General features: G+C 40.9%; 1 protein-coding gene across 1 annotated transcript; it reads left to right on the plus strand.

The window, feature by feature from the left end:
* The first annotated feature begins 1,073 nt into the window (after positions 1 to 1,073).
* anks6 (ankyrin repeat and sterile alpha motif domain containing 6) lies at positions 1,074 to 11,976 on the plus strand. The gene is made up of 18 exons (XM_033638122.2): positions 1,074 to 1,690; positions 2,870 to 3,088; positions 3,232 to 3,430; positions 3,684 to 3,834; positions 4,870 to 4,914; positions 5,052 to 5,256; positions 6,042 to 6,148; positions 6,752 to 6,903; positions 7,128 to 7,365; positions 7,821 to 7,870; positions 8,138 to 8,332; positions 8,418 to 8,580; positions 8,663 to 8,883; positions 8,997 to 9,189; positions 9,738 to 9,805; positions 10,033 to 10,149; positions 10,465 to 10,561; positions 10,682 to 11,976. The coding sequence occupies exons 1-18, from the start codon at positions 1,362 to 1,364 to the stop codon at positions 10,729 to 10,731; spliced, it is 2,799 nt and encodes a 932-aa protein (XP_033494013.1). The 5' UTR covers positions 1,074 to 1,361; the 3' UTR covers positions 10,732 to 11,976.
* Positions 11,977 to 21,217: the final 9,241 nt, after the last annotated feature.

Genomic DNA, 21,217 nt, shown 5'->3' on the forward strand with positions numbered 1-21,217 from the left:
TGTTGAAATGCATTCAAATGAATGAAACAATCCTCATTGGAAGTCTTCCTAAGCTGCCACCAGCACTCTATGGTTTAGTGACATCATGTCCTAGAGAAGGTTTAATGTTCAATCAGAGTTAAAGCAGATAAGTTCTATAATAAGTGGCACTCTTTTTTAAATCTCTGTCTCAATTAAACTTTGTTTAAATATTACTATTATTATGTTTCTACTAAAAAAAACAGTGATTCTCATTGTTGAATTAACACTGCTTTGTCATACCATGTGCTATACTATTACGGAAAAATAAAACAAAACAAAACAAAAAAAGCGTTGATTAAACAAGATGGTATAGAGTTTCATATCATTAGATAATTTCATATATGACACTTATTACGTGCAAGCATGATTATTAATACCAGATTCAAGAACTTTATTGTCTTTATGCAAGCATAACGAAAGTGCAAATGTGTCATCCTCAAATGGTGCATAATATTAAAAAGACACGTAATAATACTCCAAGAGTACCCGAATGTAAGCGATAAAACATAGTCAACATTAAGGTCTAACTAATATAATTACAAAATAATGTATAAGTATAGAATTATATATAAAAGTACAACGAGTTTGCAAACATCAGTAGCACATTTGACAATTGTAAGAGAAGCAATATAATGTTAATTTAATTTAATCAATTTTGATAGAAATGAAGAATTCAGATATGTAGTTCCTCAGTGTGACCACCAGAGGACAGTAAAGCGTCACTCAATACTTGACAACTACCCGCTCCAGCCAGTAGTGTGGTGTTAAAATAAATACAGCAAGATACTATCACATCCGACAATTATTTTCAAAATAAAACAAGTACGTTAACATAATTGCTAATACACATATGAAACGCAACAATAATTAGGATTAATATTCGAACTACGGACTGGAAAAATATAAAAGCAGTAAATGAGTACCCTCATCATCCGATAGGTCTGATTAGCTATTGAGCGAATAACCGATAATTTCAGCATAGATAATTAGGCTTTTATTTTGAAAGATAAAAGCGGATGTCAGGTGTTGTGTTGTAGATGTCTTGATGCTGGTGAAGTTTCTAAACAAGTAACGGAACCGGGGCAGTGCCGGCTGGTTGCCAAAAAGTTGTTTTGTCGAAACCCGTTAAGATATTACGAAAGTGTAACGATGGTAAAAGATAACTCTCTGGGTGTAGTGTCTGGGAAGAAGAAGAGTAGTTGTTGACTCAGAGACTAAACTTTATTTTGCTGTGCGTCATGATTTCCAATCACAGGCCGCCGCCAAGTGATAGAGGAAAAGTTGTACCTTACTGTCGATGAAACTATCTGGAGTTGAATGGAGACGGAGTAAATGAGGAGATGAATTTCGGTGTCCCCGCTAATTCGCTTCTGCTTTTCCGTGCCTGCGACGAGGGGGACTATGAAACCGCCCGGGGGATCCTGGAGCCCGGAGCCCCGAAAGAGTCCGGGCGGCAGAGCAGGCTGCGGTCAGAAGCGGGGTCGGAGTGCAGTACCGCGGACATGTTGTCTCTGGTACCGGTGGACTGTACGGACGAGGAGGGGAACACCGCCCTGCAGTTTGCGTCGGCCAGCGGTCATGAGAACCTGGTCCGGTTTTTGTTACGAAAGGGGGCCTCGGTGGATAGCCGCAACAACTACGGCTGGACCCCGCTGATGCAGGCTGCTAGGTGGGGCTGCGGGCTGGAGCTCATTGCACGGTGTTCTAATGCACCAAGAGAGGGACACACCAAACTCCATGATAACATCTGGCGATTTATTTGTCAGTTCATGACGGTGATGGCGAAATACTTAATATCACAGTGTAGGAATTGTCAAGAGCCTCTCTTCAATTCGTCCAATAGTTACACAAATTTTAGTGAAAAAATAAAAGTTGGATTTTATGGTTTTCCCACCAACATTTTCTACCATAACACACTGACAGTGGACATCGTGATACTATTACAAACGTATATACAGTATATTTTGCTTTTTAAAGCAAAAGTATGCACTGTTTATGTGTGTGTGTGTGTGTGTGTGTGTGTGAGCGTGTTAACGTTTGTAAAAGTTTTGCCTGTCACATGAACATTTGTTCAGCAATTGCCAGATTCTTGAATGGAGTTTGGTGGTGTAATATGTATATTGGTATTGTGATCATTTAAATAATGAAATCATATTTCTTCATGGTTTCAACAAATGGTTTATTATTGTTGGTTTATTCAAAATATTGAAACTGTCAGTGTCATGGAAGTTTGACAAATGGCTTTTGAGAGATTATTACTGGAGTGCAACTTGAATATTTTAGTGTCTTTGTGTCTGATGTCAAATTGGCATTGGTTTTCACTACCACTACTACTATTACTACTACTACTATTTTTCTTCATATTGCTTAGTGTACAACTAAGTGCACAAGCAGGGCATGCCATATAATAAAGAACCTGGGACTGAGATGAACAAGAGGAAGAACAAGAGGGCCTTTACTTTTGACTTGGATTTCACAAGTTGTATCTACTTATAATTCTAAAAAAAACCTGCTAACACTGATTGTAATTCAAACATCATGTCTTTGCTTCCAAAGTGATCAACAGCATTTCTGGCAAGGCAGGTCACAAGTCTGGGGCTGGTTGCATAAAATACCTTAAGTTGAGATTTTCTTTAAAGTCCTAGTTAATGTTTCCTCATAATAAAATTGGTTGCACAAAACACCCCTAAGTCTTCTTCTTATGCTATGCATAAGAGCTGGTCCAGCTTTGTTAAGAGTACTCTAATGTATTTGTAACATGTTGAATGAGCTGTTAAACTGGGGAAAAAATAAATCCCTTAAGTCCTACGTTCTATATCATTCTTTATGTCTCTAATTTCCCCTCCAGGTTTGGTCACCTGACTGTTGCTCACATCCTGTTGGAGAACGGGGCAGAGATTAATGGACGGAACAGACTGGGTGCGAGTGTTCTGACTATGGCAGCCCGTGGGGGACACACTCATGTAGTCAAGCTACTCCTGGAGAGTGGGGCCTATGTTGATGATTATGATCATCTGGCTCTTGCTGCAGAGTCAGTCTCAAACGGCAACAACAACAACAGCTGCAGGTTTGGACTCTTTTTTAGACAGGCGTTAAGCCTACTAGAATAAAACAAAACTCAGTCTGGATTTTCTTTGAATAACATCTTTAGTCTTTGACTGTCCTTAATCCTTGTCTGGGAAACTGGTGTGGCTCCCTCTTTTTCCACAGTGCGGCTGGTTTTGGAGGTGAAGGTTGTCCTGGAGGAGGCGGCGGGAGAGAATTCATGGATATCATAGCCCTGATGGTGGCATCTCAGCATGGCCACGAGGCCACGGTGCGCCTACTGCTAGAATGGGGCTCTGATGTCAATTTTTCCCAGAAGACCACTGGCTGGGGACCACTGATGGTGGCCACCCTCAGTGGGAAGGTGGGTTCAATGGATGGATGGGTGGTTAGATAGATAAACAACATGGACAGCTAACACACTGTGGATGCTGTTTGTTTAATTTGGGTATGGTATTTTATAATGTGCCACCTTAAAAGTATTCACACCTTGACACGTGAGTTTATTTTAAACAGCGTTGCAGCACAAATACATACAGAGCTATAACTGGTAGAAAAACAGACTATTGTTTTAAGTTACCGGAGCAGCTGACGAATTAAGTTTGTGTGTTTTGAAGGTGGCTGTGGCTCAGCAGCTGGTGGAGCGTGGAGCTGACCCAGACCGAGTCAATGTCCTGTCCAAGACGGCCTTTGAACTAGCCATGCAGCTCAAACAGAGAGACATCAAGGCCTATCTGGACTCCATCACCACCGTCCGACCCCAGACAGGTAAGACCCCTTTCTCTGTTTCAAATTCATAATGATAAAGTACAGTACTGCCAAAGCACACTCTACAGAAACAACTTATTAATAAGTCCAAGGATGAAATAATATATAAATGATAACATAAAATATGGTTTAACAATAATGGGAATAATCTGGTCTGACATGCTAAGCTGCTTTTTAATCATCAGTTTCTCCCCCAAGAACATATTTAATTAACTTCTGGTGTGGGAACGTGTTAAATTCTTGGTATTTAAGTTTTGTTGCAGTGAAGAATCAGCTTCTTAAATGTTTTTTTTTTTTTCAGTTTTAAAAGCAGTGCTAATCTGTCTTTACCCTGCTGGCAGAAATGACAACCTATTTCTGTATCTGTTTGTGTTGCTGTCTTGCACTGCCATTAACACTGATGTGAGAGCGAAATCGACAGTGGCAGCTTTCAGACTCTTTGATGTTTATTAGCTCCTCTCTGACCAGTAGTTCAGGTTTTAGCCCAGTTTTCCTGCACAGCCATACCTGATGGGAATAAAGGCAGACACTACTCAGAGCTCTTTGTACTGTGGTAGGCAAAATATGCAAATACAAAATAACCTACCTACCTCATTATAACATACTTAGATATTTGATAGATGTGAAAAAATACAGTTAAAGTATGTTTTCTTACTTCATTGTGTCCCCTCCGCTTCCGAAACCAAACCTAGACCCTTGATCAGAGCTCACTGGTGGTTTTATTGTTTGACACCTAACCTATTCAGATCACAGTCACAGTCCGTAAATGCATCTTACGGATGTCTAGTTTGACTTGTTACTTATTTCTTTTTCTGTATTTAAGTACATTTTTATTTGTGTGAGTGGTGAACTCTGCAATGATTAGTATTTATTTATATAACCCCCCCCCCCCACACACACACACACACACACACACACACACACACACACACTAACAGATGATGTTGAGCTATGTGGCGTCCGGCCAAGTTGGACTGTTGTTTCAAAGCGTATCAGAACTCTCTTCTGTTCTCAGTCTTGCTTTTTTCCTCACAGACGACGAGAGAAGAAGACCAGATGTGTTCAGTGCCCTCAAGCTGGGTGAGTTAAATTGAATACTTAAAGATGTGTTGTAACAAAACTACAAGTAAACTGTGTTTGGGTCGCAAGATTAACAGGTGTTTGAATTTAACAAATGTCTATTATATGTCTACATCTATGTTTGTATGTTCACCCAGGAAATTCCCAGCTCGTCAAAGAGATCTTGGAGGAAGATCCTACTCAGGTGAATTCATCCAATCAGGAGGGAGCGTCACCTCTCATGATGGCAGCAGTGAGCGGTCAGTTAGAAGTGGTGCAGCTGATGGTGGAGAAGAATGCCGACATAGACAAACAAGATGGTGTCCATGGGTGGACCGCTTTAATGCAGGCCACCTATCATGGGTAAGAAGAAGCTGCTAGTTCATTATGGTAAACTTAAGTGGGGATACAAAGTCATTTCATAATGTAAGGCACATACACTGTTACTCCCTCTTTCCACCAAATTAGCTCTGGTTCTTGAACCGGTTCTTTTCAGGATTCAGAGATCGTGGTGCTGTCTAGCACAGTGGTTCCCAATTGATCCAGCTGCAGGGTACAGATTTCTCCTTAGTCATTAGTTAATGGTCCACACAGTTTAATACATTCAGCGTCATACTTGTCTTTGACCATACTGTCGAGCTAGTTGCTGTCTCTGTTGAGTAGCTGTCAGTTGGTCACTCAATCCACAGCAGGAAATGGCACTTCAGAATAAAAGCTCTGTGCCGAAAATTTACTGTACTTAAATATAAAGTGTGTTTTTTACAATCTTGACATATTTGCCAGTCACTTGCAGTCCACTCAGAATGGACCTTGACTCACAAGTTGGGAACCAATGATCTAGCACACCAGCCACGTGTCCACCTGTCTTGCATGGAACCACTGTAATCAAGAATTTGTGATCAGCTAAAGCGTGTTATAGTGAACAACAGAAGCAAACAGAAGAAGTATCAAAATCGCAAATTACATTAATTACCTGTGGACCTTTGTTGTTTGTTTTTACCCACAAAACACTGCACTGAACGTTTCAAAGTTATTTACAGGAACCGCAGCAGAACCAGTTTCATGTTGGTGGAAAAGGGTTAACTAAGTGCTGACATGGTCATCAGTCCTCTTTCTTTTGTTCCCTGTCTTTCTCCTCCTTCTTGTAGTAATAAAGACATTGTCAAGTACCTGTTGAGTCAAGGGGCTGACGTCAACCTGCGAGCTAAGAATGGATACACAGCCTTTGATTTGGTGATGTTGCTGAACGACCCAGGTACTCCCACTATCATCACTCTCTTTTATAGCCCTTTAGAAAAGTGTGCTCAAATTGAACAAAACAGTTCCTTCTTACTGAACTGTAAGATAAAAAAGATATCTTCCATTTGTTTGAATTTTCATTTATTGAAAGGATAGACCCTTGAGATGTAGCGATAAAACTACATTATATAACAAACATACACTACAAATACACAGATAAAGAAGACATCTCGCTCACTATCTCCCACCCACACCCCCTGCCCTCAGCTGTTGTACAAGAAAATTAGAATAGGAAAACGTGACCTTGAACTGTCACATCGCAGTTTTCAGTATGACAACTGAAAAACATGAGCAAATTGTTTTGTACAACCAATTTGTGCTACAGTGTTTGTTCTATGTTTTAAAAGATGTCTGCTGACATTATAATTCTTCAAAGAAGACAGCTGGAAAGCTGGATTCATATTCTAATCAAGTTATGACTATGCAGCCGTTTATGTCTCCACAGCAGATGGACAGTGGCAGTTGACGCAGTCCATGCTAGGACGTTTACACAATGTTTGTTCATTCTCTCACTCAGTGAATCCTTATTTATTTTCTCTGTCTACTCTGATTTTCACAGACACTGAGTTGGTGCGTCTGTTAGCATCAGTGTGTATGCAAGTAGACAAGGACAAGTCCAAACACCGTGGCAGAGCCTCAATGACTCGCTCCAAGAGCCGACAGTCTCTCAACAACGTCCCCGTGCCACCTGATGACAAGGGAGGCCTGAAGGTAAAGGAGAAGTCCTGTTACTGTAATACTCTGTTAAATGGTATATCAAGGCATGCTGTAAGTATGAATAAAAAGCCGAACCATATTGCGCTGGTCAGTTATTTATATACATCATTAGAATGCAATAATAATGGCTGAATGATGTAAACATTTTAAGGGAAAACAAATAAGCCACCACCATTACTCTACTCCATGACGCTCGCATGTTTAACACACTCTTCCAGTCCTGGTGGAGTCGGATGTCCAATCGTTTCCGTCGGCTTAAGTTGACTCACACCCTGAGGCACGGCCTTTCATCCAACCGCCTGGCTCCATTTCCGGACGATGCTGAAACTTCACTGGACGCCACAATGAAGGCGAATAGGAAGCCTGCCGCTGTATCTAACGGGCCACTGGCGCCAACTCCTGCCCTGGGAGGGAACGACGTCAGCACTGCCTGGGCAGTCAAGAGCAAAGATGCTGGTGGGACACATTGATTTCATGAATTACTCCTCTTCATTTTTAGAGCACACTTACTGTAGTTGGTAGCACAACAGATGTTTAGCTTAAAGGGAGCTCCACTGATTTAACACATCAAAGTAGGTTTGCAGGTTTTGGGGAGTGATACTGCATGTGTGAGGAAAAGTTTTTGTGGCTCCAGGGGAAGCTGCTGCTTTTGATTGTTGTTAATATTGTTCAAACGCTGGTGTTCTGAGCCTAACGCTGCATTATATACATGTTGATCCTTGAATTCAGAGAGACGAGTGCAGTGCCCGTTTAAAATCTGTTTGTAACAGGCCGATTGCTTGGCCTCCTGTGCAAAAGCAGTCCATACAGACAGACAGACAGAGATTCCTTCCATTCTAGTTAGATGTCATACAGCAGTTGTATGTCATCAGGAGGAATGTGTAAATGTGACTTATTTTTTTCTTTTGCAGGTCTTTGCAGGACATCCTCAGAAAAGGAGGACTTTCTTATCACCACAATGGTAGGAGTGTTTGATTTGATCCTTCATTGTACATTTCTTCAAGCTCAGGCAGTATTGTGTTTAGGATAAATTTCCTTTGAGGATGTTAGAAAGTTAACGTGCTTGCGTATTTATGTTTGTGTAATAATCTTTTATATTTGTGTACATATGTTATAATTTATTGAAGGTTTGGGGTTTGCACTTTGTAACTGTTTAAGAAACCTTGTATAAATAAGATTTTTGTTATTAGTATGAGTGTTGTAATTATATGTTGTCCATCTCCTCCAGCTCAGAAGTGGTGCGCCTTTGACCCGATTGCCCAATGACAAGCTCAAAGCAGTGATCCCTCCCTTCCTGCCTCCGTCCAACTTCGAACCATGGAACTCAGACCGTTCACGGCTCCTCAGGGAGGGAAAGAGCGAAGTGCCCCGCCTGCCCATGCCACCCCAGAGGAAACTGAACAGTAGTGGAAACTCAGATATTGTGAGTGTTTGTGAGTGAGAAATTTTTGTTTAAGGGTGGGTGCCATCTGCCATTATTTATACACCCTTTGCTCTTCTTTTATTAGACGTCTATCAGTCGTGTGGTTAGCAGGTCCATAAAGTTTCCCAGCATCCCCAAGGGGCCCTCCTCCTCCTCTCCTTCAAACTCTGGTCACTACCACTCCCCCCACTCCTCAGGAGGCTCCAATGGAGTGGCAGGGATCAACCGGGACTCTCACAACCGCTCAGGTTCGCATAAACACAGACATACTCTGACACAATGTGAGAATTAGCAACAGGATTATAAACTCCCTCCTCTTTCTTCCACCAGGGGGCAGTGCAGACAGTGTTCTCTCCCAGATAGCGGCCCAAAGGAAGCGAGCAGCAGGCCTGATAGATGTGAAGGCTCAGGCTCCAGACAAACAGCACAGCCAGACACAGAGCCAACCCTCACTGCCACCCTCAGCACCCAGCCTGCCGCTGCCTGATATCAGCCTTCCTGACATCCACTCCCACCCGAGCCTGGTGGCTTCCGACATTCACTCCAGAAGGGTCTGTGTTTCATCTTCCCACCTGTCACATTAGTTTGTCAAAAAGCCAAACTTAAGGATGTGCCTCCTGTCATGTCAGTTAACTGGTGCTACTCTCCACACATTCCTTTGTAGAAGATGGAGCTGAAGAAGAGACCTCAGTCGGGGAATTCCTCCACCTCCAAGAGCACGTCGCCCACTCTGACTCCGTCTCCTTCCCCGACGCCAAAACCTCCCACTGGGCCGGGAGACTCTCTGTCCTCAGCCTCTTCCCATCCACGCTCCAAGAGCAGCGGTGGCTCCAGTAGTGGAACCATAACTGATGAAGGTGATACCATGTTGAATTAATTGAATCATTGTTTTGTATGACACAATCGTTGCCACAGCAAGTACACATATCGGCTTCACTGTAACTCGCAGCATTCACATACAAAGCACTTGTCTTGTGCTGGACACGAATACAACATGCTAATGTTATTAGCACAAGCCTATGGCATTTTACATTGTATAACGTAGCCTAGCAACAAACTGAGTTTTCCTCTACTCATATGAAGCCAGGATAAATTACACATAAGACTTAAAATGCTTTTTTTATTGGGGCTTTATTGTCTTCACACTTTATTGTTTCTTATCTGTGAAATTAAAGTAAATAAAAGCTTTGTTTCCACTGAGGGAAATGGTTTCAGCCTAAAAAAATAGACAGGAGGTAGGGAAGGTGCACATCAGGCTACAGTGTGGGCTACGGCGTGAGTCACAGCGTAGTCTCTGTGTCGAAGCAGAGCCTACGCCATATGTACGGCATTGATTTGACGCAGAAGTGCAAAGTATGATCACATTTCCTTAGATCATACTATATGTTGTTTTTGTCTTTTACAGATGAGCTGTCTGGTATATTAAAGAAACTGTCCCTGGAGAAATACCAGCCCATATTTGAGGAGCAAGAGGTATTCTATCTTTTATGTCAAAGGGGAATTCAAAAACATTTTTCTTTAAAATATGAAGTCCGTTTTTACCTTTGTTTCAACAAGTTTTGAATCATGAGTTCTCAACATGAAGCATCACTAAACCGCAGCACCTGAGAGGACAACATGGACTATGCAGTTCTAGGTACATGTTTAATTTATTGCACCTGTTTCATACAGTGTTTTAATCAGTTTTACTCTTCTTCCAGGTGGACATGGAGGCGTTCTTGACTCTAACAGATGGAGACCTGAAGGAGCTGGGCATTAAAACGGATGGACCCAGACAACAGATCTTGGCGGCCATATCAGAGCTCAATGCTGGAAAGGTGCATTTGATCGAACATATATTTTGCATCTCTGCGGAAACTTTGCTTCCAGTGGTGTGTTTTCAGGGCTCTCTGGGCTTAGGTTATGTATTTTTTTCCACTTTCAGTTTTCCACAGTATAACCCAACAGTATATCATAATAAACTCTTAACAGCGTGAGCCAGCAGAGATAGGTAGAATTACTTTGAACTTGGATGGAAATTGGGAAAAACTTAAAGTGGATATCAGAGTGACGTAATATGTGGAAGTATATCAAGAGCATCATCTTTGCATGAAAATAACTGGTTTATAATGACCATCGTTGGTTGTCAACAGGGCCGAGAGAGGCAGATCCTTCAAGAGACCATCCATAACTTCCAGTCTTCCTTTGGTAGCAGCGCCAGTAACCCAAGACAACCTGGTGAACCACGCTGTGAGTGTCAAAGATGAAAGTTGAGCTATGAACTCAGGGGGAGAAATTGGAGCACTAGTACACGCAAAGACACAATCATAATCTGTCTCTCTACCTCTTCATCTGTTTTTCTTTCCTCAGCACCAACGGGTTGGATGAGACACCAGGTTCGTTCCTCCAACAAAAGGTAACCCGGCAGCCCTGATGCCTGCCAGGAAGTACACCAAAGGTACTTAGAATAAGAGTAAAATGCTGGTAACCTCTAGCAAGGGCACGAATAATATGGAGCCTTCTGGACGCCGGTGTCCCAGACCACTAGCGGTGTTACTGCAAGAGGACGCTGCAGCAAAACCTGACCCTGATAAACTGCCTTTGTAGGACCCTCCAGGACCAAACTGCACTAAAGTATTTCTCTTATGGAGCCTAAAGCAGGGGAGGTGTGACGGGGCTGGCTGAGTCCAGTGCCCTGCTGCTTTTTGACAAAGCACATGATGCGTGGCAAATGGTATTTTTTTTCCACAGTGATACAGTTGCCACATCTACTGTTAACGCAGCACATGGGTTACACAGAGAGAGTTCTGAAAGACTAGAAGATCAAATACACAGCAGTGGGAGAGCGAGCTTGAGCCAAGAGAGATTATTTTATCCAAACAAATGTGAGAGATACAGCACATGTATTGTTAAAAAAAAGGCAAGGTACGTGAGGAGAAAAGAAGAGAGAGATTATGTGTATATTAAAAAGAATACAATAATAAAACAGGTGTTATCCAGTAATACTATGATTGAGACTTTAAAGCAGTGGAAATGACTGAAAAGGTGCACTGATGAGGAAAGAATATGGAGAGAGAAAGAGGGATGTTAGCCGAGCGATTTTTTTAGTCATCCAGTGTCTTGGACTGCTCTTACAAGTGTTTTTATGTCTTCTGTTTATGGGCCACAGTGTAAAGGTAATAAAACGTATGCAATAATTATGTTTTTTATTTACGGTTTAAGATCTTATTGGACTCGAGATGAGAGGACATTGGCAAAAACATTTTGGGAGCTTTTTATGAGCAGCATAAATTTAGATTAGAAGAGGTACTTTGAGCAAAAGTTTCCACTGAGCCTGTTCTGTGTTTTTGCATCTGGCTGCACCATTAAACAGTCAGTCTGCATGCAGAAAGATTGAATGCTATATCATTCCTAAATATCAGGTACTTATAGTCCATGTCTTAAATCCAAGGGATGGGTTGTAACAGTGTTCAGATGGGTCAGTTAAATATGAGATGACACTGCTGTCATATCCTGTCTAGTCATGCACTGTGTCTGGGAAAGATGAATAAACATACTGGATGCTTAAAAAAGAATCGGGATGATGAACTGAGTCACTAAACAGAAATGAAATGTGTGTCCAAAATTAAATGAAGGCAAATGAAATAAACTGAATATAAACTTGCCTAAGTGGTGCTGGGGTTTAATCGTTGGAAACCAGGTTTCAGGTTCAGCTTTGCCTATATGCAAACCAAATCTAATCTGATGTGGAACCATCTTCCTCCCACAAGATGGCAGCGAACTTCTATTAATGCAATAAATTAGCAGAGTGGTACTGTCCAGCTGTGATGTACTGTTCTGTGTAGTGTGTGTTTGGCTCCTTGATTGTGGTCTCTTTAGTGGCATAAAGCGGGGCAATGTAACTAATCAATGAAGGAACTGTATGTTCTCTTATAAATGCAAAGTTGAATTCATCAGCAGGAAATCTCAACCTGACTCATTAGACCACAGTCAGAGCTTTTGCTTCTTCAGCCTTACCTGCTCTGGTATGACGGGACTCCCTAAAATCTTCATCTGAATGGGTGTGGTTTTGCAGGACGTGGCAGTGCACACTTAAGCGAGCTCTGTGACTGTCTCAACCCGTGAGTGCACGTTCATACTTCATATAATATAACCTGTGTGCACCTTTGTAAGAGAGCAGTTCCGATATTCTGAATTGTTTTGGTTTGATGAAAATGAGAAGTTGGACTGATTGGTAAAGTATGGGCTAGTTTTATTTATAAAAGCTTGGGAAATTAGGAAAACTAGACTGAATAATATACACATCAGTATGTGATCAGTTTATTTAATGCATGTCAATTGTGAAGGCATGCAGAATATACTACACATATTTTCCTATAATTTGTATATTTGGTCTCGCATATATGACTACGTTGATATCAGAATACAGACCTCCTCCACCGGAGTCAATTTTTGTTGTTGGACATAATTTATTCCATCTAAATATCAGTATATTTTAGCACTATTTAGTTGTAAATATTTTTCAGTATAATATCATGATGGTCAATTTGAGAATTTATCAGCAGTCAGGTAAAAGTCATTTAAAAGGCTGCAGCCGTGCCTGCAGTACAAGGAGCAAAAATCTAAATGTATCTTTGTAAATCAGTGATCACAACAGAAAATCATCTGTTTGAAGTTACAGTTAGTCTTGAGGTCTGTAGGTGTAATCTGTTAATATATAATAACAATAATAGAAATAATCAGAATTACAAAGTGCTTTACATGACAATGAATAAAGCAGACAAGACATAAAAAAATAACTTTTGAAAGAGCTGATAAAAAAGACTTCAATATATAACAGAGGAAATAAAAGACAGTCAAAATGAACTTTAAGCTCAAGTGAAATCAGGAAAGGCTCTCCTATAAAAAAAAAATGTTTTAAGAAGGGACTTAAAAGAGATCACTGACTTGGCCGACCTGATTTCCTCAGGCAGAATGTTCCCAAGCCTTGGGGACCTGACAACAAACGCTGTGTCTCCTTTAGTTTTCAGCCGGGCCTCTGGAACATATAAAAGACCGCTGCCCAAGGACCCGAGGCCTGAGGACTCCTCTTGGGGTTAAGGCAAATATAAGGTTAATACACAGCTTATGGTTTTGCTACCCTATCCAAAAAGTGACGAGACAGCCGAACGCAAACCGATGAGAACATACATCAGGCACACAACACTGTGTGTGCACGCGCAGGATGTAAGGCTCCACCTGCGAGTTTTTAGGGAGTCCCCTGGTGTGACCTGGAGTTTATGGTGGCTAATGTTAGCTATGCAAACTTCGGATAGATTTCACTGTGTAACTGCCATTACTGAGTCAGTTTGCCAACTTGAGAACTTTTGCCACTTGTGCCACTGGAACACTACTTTTTAGCTTTAACCATTATGCCATAATTTTCACTGTAAGCCACAGTGGCCAGAGCACAGCAAATGATACACAGACTCAGTTTAAAGGTATACTATGCAGGAATTGTCGGACATTGTTTGTAGAAAGTGTCACCAGTGAAAGTGAAAGCTAACCCCAGATTAACTCTAGTTTTTTGCAGTTGCGTGTTTTTTTCCGTGCTTTGATTCTTTGATTTTTGTAGCTTCCTCTTGGATGCATGCTGCATATGGTCTGGCACCTGGTCGCTACCTTTTTATAAAGTCCCGACCTCACCTGCCCGCTGTGCCCTGGAGCATCCCAACCATAGCACAATGAGAAGAAGATAAGAAAATCCAGGCAGAGAACAGTCTCTGCAGATGAATACACTGACAAACACTTTTAGTGGGCCATACTTGATGATTTAGAGAGATTACTTTTGAGTCTGTACATTTTGGTTTTTTGTTGTTGTTTTTTTTGTTTTTTGTTTTTTTAAGGAAAATCCTGCATAGTATACCTTTAAAACTTCCATGGGTGTAGCAGTTCAAGTCACATTAAGCAGCCAAGGAGGTGTAAAGGCCTCGTGTGGGGGCTCATAAGAGGTTTTAAATGACTTCAAGATCCCCTTAAGACATGTTTAAGGCCCTTGAAACTACTCTGATTTGAATAATAATTTGTACTAACTAACTAGCTATAGTATAACTATTGAATAACTCAACTATGAATTGTCAAAACTTCTTCTCCAGAATCTATAGATATGCAAATATTTTATATTTCAATAGTTTAACACTGGACAGATGATGTTTCCTCCTGAATCTGTTGTATATCCGCGTTATATAACAATTTCCAAACTTTATGATGTCACAAAAAGTGAAGTAACAACAGGTTTCTGTGTGTGTGCGTGTGTTTAGAGAGATACACGTTCAACACTTACACTGCTGTCCACATTTTTGTTTTTAGAAGCTACTGTTACCATGTCACTAAAGTTCAGAAACATAGACCATCCCCAAACATGACCAAATAGCAACACACTGGTGTTGCTGAAATGGTTATTGATGACCTGGATATAGACTGGCCCGACAGGCAGGCGACAAGGTTCCTGTAGAGTTTAATGAAAAGCATCACTCAGTGTAGGAAAGCTGTCCTCTCCAGGGCTGTGGCAGATTGAGTGTTCAGATGTACAGTCACATGTGAGCTGTAAGAAACTGAAGGAGAGAAAAATACATTTGGAATATATTAACATCACTGTGGCATGTGGGCAGCAAATGGAGTGACTCATTCAATTTCCTCCCAATTGATTTCATCCACATACGGTTTTGATTGGATTGAATAACATTTAATAATATTGTTTTTAGCTGTCAATACAGTAGTCATGCGGTAGTACAAGGAATAGATCATGGGTGCATAGAGGTCATTAAATCAGTGATGTAGTCTGTAATGAGTAAATTAATTTCTTTTAAACTGAATGTATTTTTAACTAGCTCTACTGCCACTGGTAAGATCCAGACAGCCTTAGCTAAGATGTCTGCCGCATCGGCTAAAAGTGGTCTCCTGCCTGTGGTAAAACGGGCTGACTGAAGGAACCTGAGTCTGTCTGAGTTGCACACTACGTTAAGATCCCCAGAAGAGATAAATTTTCACTAAGTGCCAGTTTTCCGATCTTCATCCCCTGTGCTTTCCTATAGCAGTACATACTGTTCTCCTTAACAGACACACTGAGGAAAGACTAAAACAAAACCAAATTTTGGTGGTTTGATGAGCATGTCCCAAGGAGCATTTAGTCTTAATGTAATAATCATGAGAAAATATATCATTTTGTCAATACTGACAAATGTTAAGGAACATTTCGCAACATCCACTAATGCAAATGTGCCGCAAACTCTTGAAATGTCACTTGCCAACTTTAAATCCATTTCATCTGTTTTTAAAAGCACTGGAACAAGTGACATTATCCTAGTACAAGGTAGAATACGGTAAATCACTCCACAGCAGTCGGGAAATTCACTCCCATTATTGATTTTCCTTGGAAACCAATAAACTCCCCCCATTGTATTTCACCTGTTAAAAGAAATACAAGATGTTACGATTAAGAACCAAACTTAATGAGCTGTTATGGTGCTGTGCTCCAGCAGGTGTGTGCGTGGAGACGTGTGGGACTGGGGGGAAATGTGAGGCAAGTGACTTGCTCTCTGCTGGCGATGACACATTCTGCGTAACTTGCCAGATATGGAGGATTTTCCCAGCGTTTGGAGTCTTCTCTAAAAGCTTGGGTGCCATTACCATGAAATTCACTTTGTGGCCATTGGCCTCTGGCTGTACACACTGGTGTGGTTTTCAGATGTGCATCACCTAGGGCAATGGCTTTACTACAGTGTGTTTGTGTGTGTGTGTGTGTGTGTGTGTGTGTGTGTGTCCTGTGATGGTCTCTCAGACGCTGTGATTTAGTGGGGAACAGGGATTGCAGGATTTAGCCCTCTGGAGCTTTCACTCTGAGCAGGATCTCATATTTTACACTTTCTTTCTGTGCTGAGTTCTTTTTCTCTCACTTTACTTCTCTTGCCCACTTTGCACTCTCCTTCACCAGAGAGCTGTCAGCACTTTTACACATCCATCATTCTGTACAAGTAACAGTTGTTAATCAGAGCCCAACTACATCCACTAAGCTGTGTGCACAACTATCGTTGTCTTGTGCATTGTTTGTCCAAACAAACAGTTGCTGCCTGACTTCACGTTAGCATTCCACTGTCAACATTCATCCTTGCAAAAGTGACTCATTTGCGCAAAGGATTTCCCAGCATCCTGGGTGTAATACAAGGCTGTGGATCTTTCACAGTCTCTCTGTCCCCCCGTCTCTTATTCTGTGTACTTCACAATCACATACTGTTAGAAATGGATCCACAGACACAGGATGGAGCAGATTATAGCGAGCATAGCAGGAACACAACCTCCATCTGACCCTTGTTTTGACCATAAAATGACCTCTGAAAAACGCAAATCCAAATGTCAACAAAAGATTATCCCCACAGTGTCCCATAACAGAATTTTCCCCCTCAAACCGATTGACACAGCTCTAGATACAGGGACTGACAGACATGTGACAGGAAAACACGAATTGGAAGTGTAGTTTGTAAGATATGGCTCTAATGGGTAATATCTCCTTGTTGTGTGAAACAAGCAAAACACTTATTTGTTCAAACTGTGATTGAATGGGATGAAAAAATAATGTTGGCATAACAACATGTCCATTAACAATGCTCTGCTGTCATTGATTATACTCCATAAATGTTGGCATTGTACTTTTCTGCAAACTGTGGATATGTTATATTTGTATATTTCATATATAGAGGATATGTTGAAATTGAACATTTCTTTGCATGTCAGTTTTCAGTTTTATGTTATGACAGTATTATGGATAACGTGGTTCGGCTTAGACACAAAAACCACTTGGTTATGGCTTGGAAAACAAAAAGTCTGGCCTTAAAAGCACTGGTTTGGTCACTACCGACATTGCTGGACATTTCTTGAACTGACATCCGCCTATGTGCTGAAAACATGGCTGGACATGCTCCCAAATGTTGGTTAATAAAAACCTGCTTCTGTTGCTACAAACGTGGCTGGACATGTCTCAAACTGTGGTTAAAAAAACGTGCTTTTGTCCCTACAAACACAGCTGGATATGCCCCAAAATGTCACAGCTGGACATTTCTCAAACTGTGGTTAAAAAACACTTGCTTTTGTAACTAGAAACACTGCTGGACATGTCCCAAATGGTGGTTAAAAAAAGACCCGCTTTTGTGGCAACAAACACGACTGGATATACCCCGAACTGTCCTTAACAAAAAAAACACCCACTTTAGTCACTACAAACACGGTTGGACATGTCCTGAGTTGTTGTTAAAAAACACCTGCTTTTGTCGCTACAAAAACAACAGGACACATCCTGAACTGTCATTAAAAAAGACCCACTTCTGTTGCTACAAACACAGCTGGACATTTCTCAAACTGTGGTTAAAAAACACTTGCTTTTGTAACTAGAAACACTGCTGGACATGTCCCAAATGGTGGTTAAAAAGACCTGCTTTTGTTGCTACAAACATGGCTGGACGTGTCCCGAACGTCATTAAATAGACCCATATTTATCACTACAAACACAGCTGGATATCCCCTGAACAGTGGTTAAAAAACGCCAGATTTGTCGCTACAAACATGGCCAGACGTGTCCCCGAGGGTCATTAAATAGACCCATATTTGTCACTACAAACATGGCCAGACGTGTCCCCGAGGGTCATTAAATAGACCCATATTTGTCACTACAAACACGGCTGGATATCCCCTGAACTGTGGTTAAAAAAAAAAACGCTTTTGTTGCTACAAACATGGCTGGACATATCCATACCTGTAGCGAAAACACATCTGCTTTTGTTGCAACAAGCACAGATAGACATGTCCTGAACTGTCGTTAAAAAACACCCTCTTTTGTTGGTCTTGAACAGTGGCCTGCTGCAGTCTGCTGCTTGGCACTTGTCTTGCCCAGATGTCACAGTTGTGTAACCCTTAAATCAATCACAAGATCTATTCTGAGTTCTGACGCCTAAGTTACGTCCCTGTCAATAAGTCGTGCATTTCTACATTTTGTAATAGTTATGGTTTGTCAATTGATTTTGTGCATCTCTGGCATTTCATTCTGTGACTTTCAAGTTTGTTGTCTAATTGTGTCCCGGATTTAAATTTCATAGTCTTACGAGATCAAAGGAGATCTATTCCTTGTCTCCAGAAAACCTTCAATCCGTTTGGTTTTAAAACACTTAAAGGTCAGTGTGTGATTGTTTCTTACTGCATCTGTGAAAGAGATTTGAAACTTCACTTTTTTGTATGATGTTACATGTGTATTTGTACATGTATGCACAGTGAGGGTCAGAGCATGTGCCCTGTTTGACCTAAGAGGACCTCTTGAGCTGGTCATGTCCATTAACAATTCTCTGCTGTCATGGATTATACTCTGGCTCCACAAATCCTGACAACACCATTCCTGCTTTGCAGCAGTGTTTGCCAGACTTTGAACTCTCCTCCTGCATTCTGAGATCAGGGTCATCCATGGGTGAGGTCATTGCCTCTGTCAGTCCCACCCATCGTTAGAGACAGGCAAAATTTAGACCAATAATGTAAATTTCATCATGTTTTCTCGAAAGGTTTTCCCCAAAGATTACTGATGCATATCCACTTATTTGCATGCATGGTTGGAATTGTTAGCTGCACTATGTATTAATTGTGTTTTAAGTTGTCTCCCTATATTGACCATCCCATCAATTATGAATGTCCATTAGAATCAGACTTGTCATGTCACAGCTCCGCACGGCTCCTGAAGTCCCACGGTGATGCTAACAGACATCTTAATCAATGAAAGCCACACTTCCAGCTGGCAGATGGCTTTCAGTAAGTCCTATTTGGCTCTGTGGTCATTATTCTGAAATGTGTATTAAACCACACACACACACCCTTGTTGTGAGCACACACGCAGCGGACACAGACATGCACTCACTCACACACGGTCGCGTGCAAAGGTCTGTCCCAGCCGCGCTAGCACAGCTTTAAGCCTGAGCTAATCTGGAAGGCAGCTTGGATAGTGTTGCCAGTGGATTTGCATTGATACTAAAGCTCCCCGTAGCTTTAATGGCAGCCACTGACAGCGTTAACACGACCTTAGGACCTCTTCAGATCCCCTGCTCCACCTGTCACAACAAATAAAACATCACCCCTGATGGATACTTTGAAACAACGCCATGATATTTAGAAATGATCTTAGGTGGAACCGGACCACAGCTCCACATCTTGGCCATGTCACCGTAGAATGTCTCAATAAGTATTTAGCTTTTACAGATACACACAGTGTGTGATAAATACAATGACAGAAAGACTATGTTTAGTCATTCAGGCACTGTATTTACTTAATGTATAGGAGATGGAATTGCAATTCTTTGATGTGAAATTGACAGTGCAGTCAAATTTCATATGCAGCCAATCATATTATCTGTATAGTATTATCATGGGTATAGATTACTTTTTTATTTTCCATTTGCTCTATTCTAAAGAGATGCTATAACAGCCACAATGTATTTTTACTTATGCCATCAATGTTGATTAATTTTGTTGGGCAATCAGGCAAGAAAGTACAAAAACAAATATGTACATATGAACAATCAACCCTGCCAACAACGCCCTCAAGAGTATTCTCCTATTTCTGCAATTGTAGGCCCTATGTGTGATCACATGTGGCACAAAATCACCAAGGGGATTCTCCTCTACTATTTCATCTTTATTTAAAGATGAAAAGTGTATCTCAGTCATAAACTTGCATGAGTTACTCTGCATAAATACACAATAAGCAGTGAGTGCTCAAGTGGTGTCACTTGACTGTTTGTAGTGCATGAATTTGTACACTAGGGTGCAGTGCAGCAGACAGTCATGCAAACTACATACTGTGCTTTTATTCTCAGACTATTCTTGTTTGTTTCAATGACAAGACACAACATATTACAATGGCATGCTTTTATTAGTTTAATGTTTCACAAGCAAACATTGAAAACAAAAATGAACATTTAAAAATCAGATGATACAAATAATTCCTTTACAAACATACTGTAAAATACACAGAAAAGCATATGTAGTGGTTATTCAAGGTTCTTTCTTTTTCATCTATAACACATATTTCAAACGCATCTGATCTGACATTCATTCTTTATTTACAGGAACATACATCTTAAGTGTATAGTCATGTGACTGTGATAAAAGGATCCAGCCTTGGCATGACACAAGCTGCTGCTGATAACAGAGCAGTAGTAAACAGTCTGTATTCTTTGTTCCTTTTTCATTAAGGCCTATTCATCTGCAGGCATTTGTAGCTGCAGAGGGTGTCCTGCATTTATCCACAGGTCACTCAACCCCTCTGGTTTGCATGTAGCAGCAACTGGTTTTGTCTATGAAAACAATCTGCCTGCAATCAGCTGAGGCAACTAAATAAACTGCAATATTAAATACAAATATGAGACTCTTAGTAAAGATATGACGTTAGTAAAACAAACAGAGCCTCGACATTCAGTACATCACAACTGAAGCTTTTTTGTTATCTCAAAAATCTACTCTGTATCAATTAATTAGGTTGCTAATGCTTTTGTTGCAGTTTAAATCGATAAAACAATAAAATATTTCTATGTGAATTCACAATAGTGATTTCAGTATGGCTGACGATGTGTGCTAACTCATTATAACAAGTCTACAAGACGCGTCTTTATCCTACACTCCAAAATTTTACAGAAATAAAATCGTACAATCAAGCCAACCAGATTGCAAGAGCACTTCCGGTTACAAAATTCCAAATTAAACTGTGAACTGTTAAGACTTGTTAGAAGTGGTACAGATAACAACAAGGATAACGTTTAACTAGTCCGCCAACACACTAAATCACATATTACTACAAGATAATTCGTCTCGCGCTCACAGTGGTGTCACATTCCTACTCCA

The sequence above is a fragment of the Epinephelus lanceolatus genome, chromosome 20 (assembly GCF_041903045.1).
Source record: "Epinephelus lanceolatus isolate andai-2023 chromosome 20, ASM4190304v1, whole genome shotgun sequence".
In the NCBI taxonomy this organism is placed as follows: Eukaryota; Metazoa; Chordata; class Actinopteri; order Perciformes; family Serranidae; genus Epinephelus; species Epinephelus lanceolatus.